General features: G+C 50.7%; 1 protein-coding gene across 1 annotated transcript; it reads right to left on the reverse strand.

Moving 5' to 3' along the window:
* Positions 1-367: 367 nt before the first annotated feature.
* LOC103774667 (cyclic nucleotide-gated cation channel beta-1-like) lies at positions 368-10,692 on the reverse strand (the record flags this gene model as incomplete). The annotated part of the gene is made up of 15 exons (XM_008942086.1): positions 368-563; positions 1,034-1,180; positions 2,209-2,327; positions 2,781-2,864; positions 2,950-3,047; positions 4,009-4,168; positions 4,407-4,548; positions 6,272-6,394; positions 6,854-6,918; positions 7,274-7,360; positions 7,475-7,525; positions 8,145-8,353; positions 9,106-9,285; positions 9,444-9,601; positions 10,594-10,692. Coding segments are annotated over 15 exons (1,918 nt in total), but the record flags the coding sequence as incomplete, so codon positions are not given.
* Positions 10,693-11,139: the final 447 nt, after the last annotated feature.

The following is an 11,139-nucleotide window of genomic DNA, read 5'->3' on the forward strand; positions in this document are numbered from 1 at the left end:
ACCCTCTGTCCTGCCAGCACATTGATTATTACAAGTGGCTCTGTCTCTGTGGCATGGACAGGGTGTTCATCTGGGCAATAGACCAGCCGGGAATTAGACTCTGGCTTAGCATAGCTGGGCAGAAAGTCAATGGATTTCCTTCTTGTGCTGCAAAACGCACCCCTCTGGGAGAGTGACGTTCTCCCAAGGCAGTGTGTAAAATCCCAGACGACCCTTTCCCGTCTGCCCACGCTCTGTCAGACCCCAGTGACCTGAGCTCGCTCCTTTAAGGCACCTTAATGACACTCAGTCTCTGGACGCAGCGGGGGAGAGCAGTGACCTGGCGCTGAAGGAAGCAAAGCCAAATTGCCATCCTCCCCACACTGACCTGCGCCTCCTGCATCGCCTTCAGCTCCTTCAGCCTCCACCGGAGCTGTGCCAGCGGCCCTTTGCCCCCCAGCCTCCCCGTGGCGGCCAGGGCAGCCTGGAAGAGCTTCGGGGTGTCAGCTTTTGGGGGGATGATCAGTGGGTCTCCAGGGGGTCCTTTCTCATCTTTGGGCTTATTGTTGTTTTTCAGCATTTTCCTAGGGCAGGAAGAGGAGATGTGATTTCGGTCCGTGTTACGTTAGCTGGATTTTATAATGCAGAAAAAGCAGACTTTAAAAGGGTGGAGATTATTTACGACTCTGGAAGGACAAAGTAACAAATCTAAGCAATGCTAAAACCTAAAGTGAATATTTTAATAGATTTTTAAGTGAAGGCACTTTGCCCACGTTGGTTCCTGAGCTGCTCCCACTTTCCGCGGTGAAGCTTTGCAGCAGGGCTGGGATGGCCCTGGCACCTCCAGCCCCACCAGCCCATGGTGAGGGACGGGTGCCCTCTGCTGAAGCTCCAGCCCAGCTCTCCTCTCAGACACGTGCCTAACGCCCGGTGCCTGCAGCAGCAGCAGCTTTCCCAGGGCTTCACACAGAGAGAAATTCCCCTGTGATTTGGAAACCCACACTCTGCTTGATTTAAAACCCCACAAGCTGGGAAGCAGCAGCCCGACACGCACTTGGCCTTCTTACGCAGCAGCTTCTGAGACTCCGGATAATGCACCAAAATCTCGTTCAAGTCTTTCTTATCCAAAATAAAAAGGTTGGCGAAGCCATGAGCTATGACATTTGCTGTTCGTCGATTTCCCCCTCCTGCTGCCAGCAAGCTGAGAGAAAGACGGTGAGATGTCAACACTTATTCACAGGCTCAGCATAACCTAAAATCTCCCTTTTCATATCTCCACCTCTCTCTTTCAGAGGGCTCGGAGTTTAATTTTCACTCCTGATGACATTTTCCAAGCAATTTTTTAAAGGATGGTGGGAAATTTTGCCATAGAGCACTGTATAAAAATTTATTTGCCTGTTTGAAGGTTTAAATATTGCATTCTTACACCATTCTAGTGTCTGCTGGGCTGTAGGGACGCAGACTCTATCACCGTGTTACAAGTTGTTACAGGACTTTACACACCCATGAAATGGGCAGATTCATGCCTGGGAGGCTGTTTTAGTGAAACATCTTCTCCTATTCATTTCCCCATCCCTCCGTACACCTCTGCTTACTGCCACTACCTCCCAGGACAGAAAACAGCACTATGACAAAAACAGTGGATAAGCTCCAAGAAAAAAAGCTGTGATTTGTGTAGCAGATGCGGTTCATGGCTCTTAATCACAAAGATTAATCATAATCATAAAATCATAGAATCATTAAGGTTGGAAAAGACCTCCAAAATCATCAGGTCTAACCATCAACCCAACATTACCATGAGCACTAAACAACGTCCCCAGGTCTCCATGTGTTTCCTGAACCCCTGTGGGGATGAGGACTCCAGCACCTCCCTGGGCAGCCTGGGCCAAGGCCTCACCACTCTGCCAGGAAAGAAATTCTTCCTCATATCCAGTCGAAACCTCACCTGGGGCAACTTGGGTCCATTTCTTATCACCCTAGTACTAGTAACCTGGGAGAAGAGACCTCACTCCAACCTCCTTTCAGGGAGTTGTAGAGAGCTAGAAGGTCTCCCCCCAGCCTCCTCCAGACTAAACATCCCCAGGTCCCTCAGCTGCTCCTCATAAACCATGTTCCCCAGACCCCTCACCAGCTTTGTTGCCTGGGTGTTGTTGATCTCCCCACCTCTCACCTCCCCACCCAGAGCCCATGAGCTGTATGTCCCCGGCTCCCTGGCAATGATTGACTCACCTGATTTCTCCAAACACAGATCCAGCTTTCAGGGTCACCAGCACAGTTTTGCCATCGGGTCCGCCCAGCACCTGCACTTGTCCTGCCTGGATGATGTACATCTCACGGCCAATTTCTCCCTGCAATGAAGGTGGGTGCTGTGTGGGGGTGCCCAGAAACAGAGAGACCTTACTAATGCCCTAACCAGGTGTCCAGAAACAGGGAGACCTTATGGATGCCCAAACTGGTATCTTTTTGGGAACCCCCACGACCATACCACCCTCTCCAAGCTATCAAAATACTTTGTCCTGATGATGCTCATTGCTGAGCATCCTCATCTAAGCAGCCCAAAGTCTCCTCCAGCTCCGCAGGCTCTTCCCTGCTCTCCTGCTGTTCATGGATGCAGCAGAAGAGGTCAGTCTTTGCACAAGACCAGCTGCAACCGAGGATGTTTTTGCTCTGAATTCCCAGTCTGAGAAGTGGCCCCATGGTGATGGTCCAGGCCTGGCTTTCCCCACTCTGCAGTACTCCTAGCACCCTGCACATCTCCGCCGTGACACTAGGAACGGGAAGGCACCTGAGCATCTCATTACCTTCTTACACACATAGTCATTCGGCAGGTAGACCACTGATCTGAGCCGCTTCAGCATGTCGAAGATCATCTGTCTGTCACAGCCCTGAGCCGAAACAGAGGCCACAGTGCCATTAGACTGTGCCAGCACACCAGGCTCTGCTGGCTAGCACCTGCACTGAGGAGACTACCTGGAAAAGGGCCACTTTGCTCACGATGTTGTAGTTCACATCAATGGCAATGTCCAGCCTCATCTTGTCTGGCAGCTGCACCAGCAGCTCTGACTCATCTGTGAGACACAGCAGAAAATTGGCTCTTTCCAGCCCTTGAACTGAGTGTGTTCTTGGTGTGGCCATGGGAAAGCAGCCTCTGTTCTGGTGGCAGAGGGCAGGAGCCAGCTTGCTCAGAAGGGTCTCCTCCAGCCTCTGCCGAACCAGCATCCTGCAGGTCTAACAACTGATGGAGAGCCACCCTTCACAGAATCACAGAATCACCATGGTTGGAAAGGACCTCTAGGATCACCAAGCCCAACTACCACCCCACGTTTCCCTATCCATGAGACCATAACCTCAAATGCTACATCTACTTGTTTTTTGAACCCCTCTAGGGATGATGACTCCACCACCTCACTGGGCAGCCCTCTGGACCTGCTCCCGCACCTCCATGTCTTTCTTACCCTGTGTTGCCCAAAACTGGACACAGCACTCAAGCTGCAGTGTCACGAGTGCCAAGTCCAGGGGCATGATCACCTTCCTGCTCCTGCTAGGCACACCTTTCTGATTCAGGCCAGGATGCTGGTGGCCTTCTTGGCCACCTGGGCACTGTGCTGGCTCGATGTTCAGCTGGCTATCCCTGCTCTCAGGGACAGACTGGTGAGCCCAAGCCACCTTTCTTGTTCCGGAGAGCAGACGCAGAGGTCCTGCCTAAGGATGGTAGGATGAACTAGTGAGTTTCCTGTTGGACACACTCTGGCCAGCAATTGCCAGTCACTGCCCTCTCCCCAGGGACCAGTGTGTGGGATGCTGGACTCAGCGCACTGTGAGTGATGCCAGGTCACCGTGGCACTGTGAATTGGTGGCAGCCTATATACTTTATAGGTGGGCAAACAAGCCCCTAAAGTGCAGAGTAACTAAGCCACCTCCTGCCCCAAAACTGTAGTGCTGTTTGACAGTAACATCTCATCTCTGCAAAGCAACCACAGTAAAACACGTGTGGTGGAAGTTTTGACCCTCAGAGCGGCTGGATCTCACCTAGCATGCCTTGAGAATGCCACGTGTACTCATACCACGTTTTCACCCGATTCTGAACAGTTTTGGGGATTTTGTAGAAGTTCATGTATTTAATGGTACTGTCCATGCAGCTCCGATAGTAGGTTTGCCCCGCCGTAGCAGCGCCGACCACATCTCTCATCTGAATGGGAGGAAAAGGTGGAAGAGGTGTTTTAATTCCTGCCACTTACTCATCATGCAGCCTAAGCAGTCTAGAGCATGTGTACTGAGTCCTAACAGCATCTGCAAATCTTTGTTTACCACTGCTGCTGAGCAGGTCCCTCACATGGGGAAATTAACTTGGAGATGAAAACCTGTGGATCAGCCCCAATGAAACCTCTCCCCCCTGAGGCTGGGAATCTCCTGCGACTCCTGCTCACCTGCCCTATCATCACAGAGAAAGCAAAGACGCCCGTGAAGTAGTTCAGCAGCTGGAAGACGATCTCGAACAGTGTCTTGGGGTCTGGCAGGCCCCCGATGGTGATGAGGGTTTTGACTGCCCAGTAGTAGCAACGGATGTAGCTGGGAGGAAAAGAGGAGGCAGCTTTGAGGGCATTTCTGGTGCAAAGGTCTGTTTCACCCCCCAGCACTAATCTTACATCCTCTGGCAATGGCAAGCCATGGCCTGCTAAGAGTAATTATGGGTGACGAAGAGAAAATTAAGGGGCTGCAGTCTCACCACCACAGGAGCAGGGGAACGTAGGAACCCTTTAGAAACCCCTGCATGGGAGGCTCATCTGCTCTGGCTACTCCCATTTTCTGCTTCTTACAGCTCCACTACTATATTTTCAGCAACATTTACACTTTAAGAGATAATCAGGGGGAAAAATAGGGTTTGTGAGCAAATTGTGGGCATGGGACTCAGAAGATGTCAAGTGAATTATTGATTCATTGGTCTTGGGCACTCCCTTGAATAATATAGTTACCCCTAGAGATAGAGATATGCAAAAATAACTATAAAGCAGCAACATTAATGTGGAAAGCAGAGTGCTCAAAGGGCACCCACCCTAAGGCTGCATGGGTGACAGTTACTTCTCCTCACTGGCACCCACACCACACGCACAGGGACTCTTGCCCATGCCTTGTTGCAGGAAACTCATTTACTGCATGGCACTAAATTAGTTCAGTGTTAGTATTTTATTTGCCTGTGCTGTACAACATGCAGGTGTGGGCATTTGCTACGAGGCAGCATTCAGCTCATGAGCTGAGTGCTCTCCCTGTGGTGTCCACCACTGCCAACACAACAGACATGTGCCTTCAAAATGCCACAGCGAGGGAACAGGTGGCACCATCCCTCTCTCACACCCTGAGATGAGGGTGCTGGGCTGGTACACGGGGCCTGACACATAGCACCCAGGACACACAACTTCAAGCCCACCTCCCAGCCTGGCAGAATGTCACCGCGAACAGAAACACGGCTCACATTGCTGTCCTGCTTGGCCAGGGAGCTTTCTCTTGTTTCCCAGCACCAGGTTTTCAGTTTTTCAGTCTCTTCAACCTGCCATTGCCTTCCACCTCAGCCCAGCTGCAGCCACTTCGTAGTCATACAATCATTAAGGTTGGAAAAGATCTCTAAGATCATCAGGTCCAAACATCAACCCAACACTACCATAGTGATGTACCACATCCACAAGTGTTTTGGACCCCTGCAGGGATGGGGACTCCAGCACCTCCCTGGGCAGCCTGGGCCAATGCCCCACCACTCTGGCAGGGAAGAAATTCTTCCTCACATCCAACTGAAACCTCCTCTGGCACAACTTCAGCCAATTTCCTACCATCCTAGTGCTGGTTCCTTGGGAGAAGAGGCCAACCCCCACCTCACTACAACCTCCGTTCAGGGAGTTGTAGAGAGCAACAAGGTCTCCCCTCAGCCTCCTCTTCTCCAGACTAAACATCCCTAGGTCCCTCAGCCACTCCTCACAAGCCATGTTCCCCAGAGCCCTCACCAGCTTCGTTTCCCTTCTCTGGATCTGCTCCAACCCCTCAAGGTCTTTCTTATCCTGTGGCACTCAAAACTGACCCTAGCACTCAAGCTGTGGCCTCCCCAGTTCCAAATCCAAGGACAATATTGCAGCAATATGTATTACTGTGTATTACACCACTCCTGTCTCCGGCTCCACATCTTCTCCTAGCACCCCCAGCCTTTTGCTTCAGGGTTTTTTTGAACCCAGCTTCATCCTAATACCTCCCTCCTAGCTCATTCCATGCAGCTGTGCTACATGAGGACCCAAGCCTTGGTTTATACCTGTTTCCTTCCCCATCATAGACCCAGGTGGTAGAGCCGAGTCCTTCATAGGCTGACGCCCAGTAATAGAGGCAGGAGTTGACATGCAAGCTGTACAGTAAATAAGCAGTGGTCCGAATCACTCTGCAACAAAAACAGCAGAGAGCAGAAGGGCAGATGAGATGGTGTTTGCTGGGTGAAGCAAATTAGATCCACCCTGGCATCACAACAACCTTCAAAGCAATGAGCTGAGCATTTGACTATGAAGGTCCTGCCAATGCAGGAACCACTGAGTGCTCAAATGTGCAGCCCTGCTGCTCCCTCCCAAAGTGCCTGAAAAAGCAGCTTATCTGCTGGTGGCTCCTTTTAACCACCAGCACCCCCTTCTCTGCTGGGTTGGGGAGAGGTGAACTTGTCCACATGGGGCTCCAGGACCCCCAAGTCCCACCTGCACCAGCCAACACCCATGTCAGCCAGTCCAGCGGACAGCAGGAAAGTAAATCAGAAACCCATAATGAGTGCACACCAAAGTGAGCTTTCTTTCCTAGCAGCAAAGAGCGACCCCACGCTTGCTTGCCTGCTCCCTCCCTCCCTCTCTCTCACCTGTAGATGTATGCCTTGCTCAGGATAGCCTCCAGGCGGTTGTTGAACTCGAAGAAGGCCATGTACTGGGAGGAGAAAGCAAGCAGTGTGCTCCAGCTTCCAGTGGCCACACCAGAAGACTTACGTCCCCATAAAACCCCACTTCCCCTCCATTTACCTCCTGCAGGCCCTCTGCAGCATTAGCTGCCACAGATGGATATGGCTCCATCTCTAAGTGCCCTTCTATCCAAATGTGAGGGTGTTGTAGGATTGAAATTAAATGTTTGACCAACAGCCTCACAAAGCCTTCAGGACAAGACTTCCCATCCATTTTATAAAGCTCTTGTCATCATTGATAAGTCTCGCAAGCCACAGCTTACTCCAGCCAGCACAGGACTCCTCCACATCCACTGCAACCAGAATTTGTAAGCTCTGACACACCTTCAGACAGCGAGGAAAACGCAGGAGTGGGTTTACACCGACTTTGAAGTAGAAGAAATCCAAGGGCAGGAGGCACACCACATCCATCTGAAACCCATACAAGAAAGAAATCTCTGTGAGGACCTGCAGGCGTGGTGGAGTGAAGCTGCAAGCCACAGTTCATATTAAAGATTTGGATTAATAAATAAAATTATATCAAACCTTAAAGCGTTGTGATTGCAGGTAGTTCTTTTTCATGGCCTTTTTATCAGTCTGGTTGGGAATAGGAAGGAGAGAGAGAGGAAGATTAATCATTGCTTGCAGAAAGGAAAGTCATGGCCAACACAGGCACGTCTCATCTTAGTCTTCTGCGCCACACACTCCCTTCATGCCTGGGAAGGGAAGAGCAGAGCAAGAAGAGCTGAAGATCTGGCCATATGCCATCTTCCCATCCTATCTCGGGACATCCCATGCTTGTTTTGCGCCCTAGAGAAAGCACACTGCAGTGTCAGCACCACAAAAACCAGAGCCTATGAGAGAAACTTCCCTGTCTGCGTGGGCTGGCATTTGGAAGGCTCAAGGTACCCTCAAGGTTCTGTTTTTCACAGCTTATTTAATTGGATATGGAAAAAAAACCAAGGGCTTTCACTTATCTCAGGCACGTGAGCAGTGCATGCAGGCTGCAATCACTTTGGTCATATTGCTAATGGATTGTGCTTAGCTGTGCTCCTGAGCATTAAGCCAGAGTTTATTGTGCTATCTGCTCCTGATGAGCTTGGAGAGCTCGATTCAGAGCTCAGTGACCAGCATCATCCATGCCACTCAGGGTGGTGGGGATGGGAGGTCACCGCAGTCAGTCCCCACTGGTGGAATGCAGAGAGCTGCTACTCACAATTATGTCTCCACCCTGGACAAACTGCAGCCGGGTCTGAAAGACAAGGATGTCCAGCAGATAGATGAGGTCACAGAGGTAGTCCACCAGCAGCCAGCAGTGGATGTTTGCTGGGGTCTGGTAGGGGAAAGCCCAGCGGACGGGGATCAACCAGCAGTTCCAGTTCCAGGCCACGACGACAAAAAACAGCCACAGCACGTACATCAGATCTGCACACAAGGAACCGCACCATGATCAGCTGGGCTCACATCCCTTGTCTGTGTGAATCCACTGCACAAAGGGGTTTTCATGCCCCGCTCTGCGTGCAAGGGAGAAACCTGCAGGAGATCTCTTTCTGACAGCATCTAATTGTAAGTGAGCTGGGCTCAAGATGCAAAGTAAACCCCACGGCTTGCAGAGCATGTAGCTTTTTATCAGAAACCTTCCTCTAACCCTGCTGCTTGTGCTGGATTTGCTTTTGCTTTGCTCCCACCGCACCAACTTTCTTGCTTTGTTTTTTTCCCTTGAGGTCTTGCTGAGCCAACGTCTGCCTGCCCGAGCCTGGGGGCTTAGAAACAGCTGTGAAATAGCAAAGACTAAGGAAGGAGCTGGGTTCATGTCAGGTGTCCACCAGCCAGAGGATTTTTCTTTTGTGGATTTTGTTTTTATTCAGGTTGTCCACACCACAAGGACAGCATTTGCCCACTGAAAAGCCTAACAAGGAGAATGTGGCCTCCCCTTCCCTGCCTGCTCATGCTCCTGACACCCACAGCTACTGGGAAGTATTTAGGAACACCTATGCCTTGAGGGGGAATTTAAAACTCTGTTTTTTAGTAGACAAGTGTAAAATAAGTTGCTCCTCACTTAGTTGCTCCCTTCTCTACAAGGTCTTATCTTTTACACCTCCCCTGCTTCTCATCCCCTCCTCTGGCCCCATCAGCTTGCCCCCAGCCTGGGTAGGTGGCCAGGCTCCATCACTCACTGGTGAGTGGGTCAATACTGCTGGGGAACTGGTAGTTTTTCAGGTGTTTCAGCCAGGGGTGGTGCTTGAATGTGCAGCACAGCATCTCGCAGTAGTGCTCATCCCCCTCCGGCTTGTCCCCCTCTGACTCCCCTCCTGAGGGAGGTCCTGGTGCTGCCGCAGGCGCTGCCTTGGTGGGGGCTGGAAGAGGCCACACAGTTATTTTAAGGGGCAGAAAATTCTCTTACAGCAATTTGTTTTAAAGGCCTTTAAACTGTTAATAAAGCAGCTGTATCCCTGAAAACACAGCGTGTGTGGGGACCCACGAGGTAAAGACTCCCAATCCCACTCAAACTCACACGCAACGGGGCTTTCATCATCTGAAGAGATGTCAGGGTCAATCAGCTTCTCCTTCACCTTCTCAGTCCTTTCTTTGAAGAGCTTCACCAGCTCCTGGAGCCGGTTGTTGATGACAGCACTGCTCAGGCTTGTGGCTGAACCGACACGCTTGGGCAGGCTACAGGGAGACCATCAAGCATTTCATGTAGGTAGGAAAGTCCAAGTGCAGGTTCACAGCCCATTTTTTATCCTACAGGATCCTGAGTTATGATTTACCCATGTTTATTTGGTTATTATGTAATCAGAATACAAGTTAAGGTGGTTTCAGTAAAGTACCATCAAGCAGCACCAGCCTGAGCCTCATCTTTGCCCTGGGGTGTGAGATGCCCTCAGAGGGACTTGGAAAACACCAAGATCCCTGGCTGGATTGCACATGCCTGGGAGAAGAAGATTTTGGAAGAACTATGTGGTGAAAACGTGCACCAAGCCCCTGATTTTATAAACTAAACTGTCTCTTTTCAGCCTCTTTAGTAAAATTAGGTCAGGTTCAGCCCAGGATGCGTAAAAGCATACCGAGCATAACTGAGAAGTGTCATTACAAAGGAGGACAAAACCAAGCTCATTTGCTGTCGCTCCAGGCTGGTTTTTTGTCATAACTGGCACTACAATTTCTGACCCAAAAGAAGGCAAAATCCTGCACCATGTGTACGTGCAGACCTTCTGCAAGAGTTTGCTTCTCAGGGAGGGCAGCTCCCCCTGAGGTTGTTCCCTGATGCTGTAAGGAAGCCAGGACCTGGGGTGCATGATCCGCTGCTTGTCCTCGCTTCCTACGTGGAAAAAAAAAGTAATTTCTCCCTAATCAGTAAAAACAAGGTGTTCCCATAGTGCTATAGCGTAGGTAGACCAAAGGCACATTTTCTCAAGGTTAAACCTAGTCTAAAGGAGAGTATTTCTACTTGGGCATGAGAAAAGAGCAGTAGAGCAGTTTCTGCCCCAGGAAGCATCACGACCATTAGTTTTGGGATGGAGATGCTTTACTTGTTACTCAGCTCTAGACCTCTCCCTTTCTTACTCTGGCACTCCTGGCATTTTTGCTATTTCCACCTGAGCCCCGAGATCTGAACCCCTGGGAGGTCAGCTGATGTAGACACCCTTGGTCCCACCACTCACCTTTCCTTCTGCTCCTCATTCCAGTCCAGCAGTGCTTGAGTGGGCAACTGGCTCAACAGTCCCTTGTCCCAGTCATCCTCCGGGACCAGTAGCTTCCTCCTGCAGACACAAACACATTGACTAAGGACTGGTTTGTCCTCCTCTTCCTCCTCCTCCCAGGTTTCATCTCTTTCTACTTCCCCTTCTCCTACCAACCAGTTTTCCCCTATTTTTTGGCATTACCTAAAGTCAGTGGGAGCAGACCACCTTGCTCCTTTGCTGCTAAAGCCCTGTCTCTTCCTGGGCATCACCAAGCCCATGTCTGCATTTTGAAACCCGTTTTGGGCACCTGGCAAAATGCATGGAGGGCAGGGATTGCTCTGTGCTCCTCCCCAGTGCTCCACTGTCACACGACTGCACTCCGAGAGGCAGGCAAGGAAAATGCAATACTGGTAAGGTGGAGCAGGAAAGTGAAATCTGGAAAAAAGGGAAGGTACTGGGGGTATCACCCAGCTCTGAGCTGGCTCTGTAGAACCTTAAGCCTCTGAGACAGTGAACTGCAGAGCA

This window comes from Merops nubicus, unplaced genomic scaffold, assembly GCF_000691845.1.
Source record: "Merops nubicus isolate BGI_N331 unplaced genomic scaffold, ASM69184v1 scaffold18330, whole genome shotgun sequence".
Taxonomy (NCBI): Eukaryota; Metazoa; Chordata; class Aves; order Coraciiformes; family Meropidae; genus Merops; species Merops nubicus.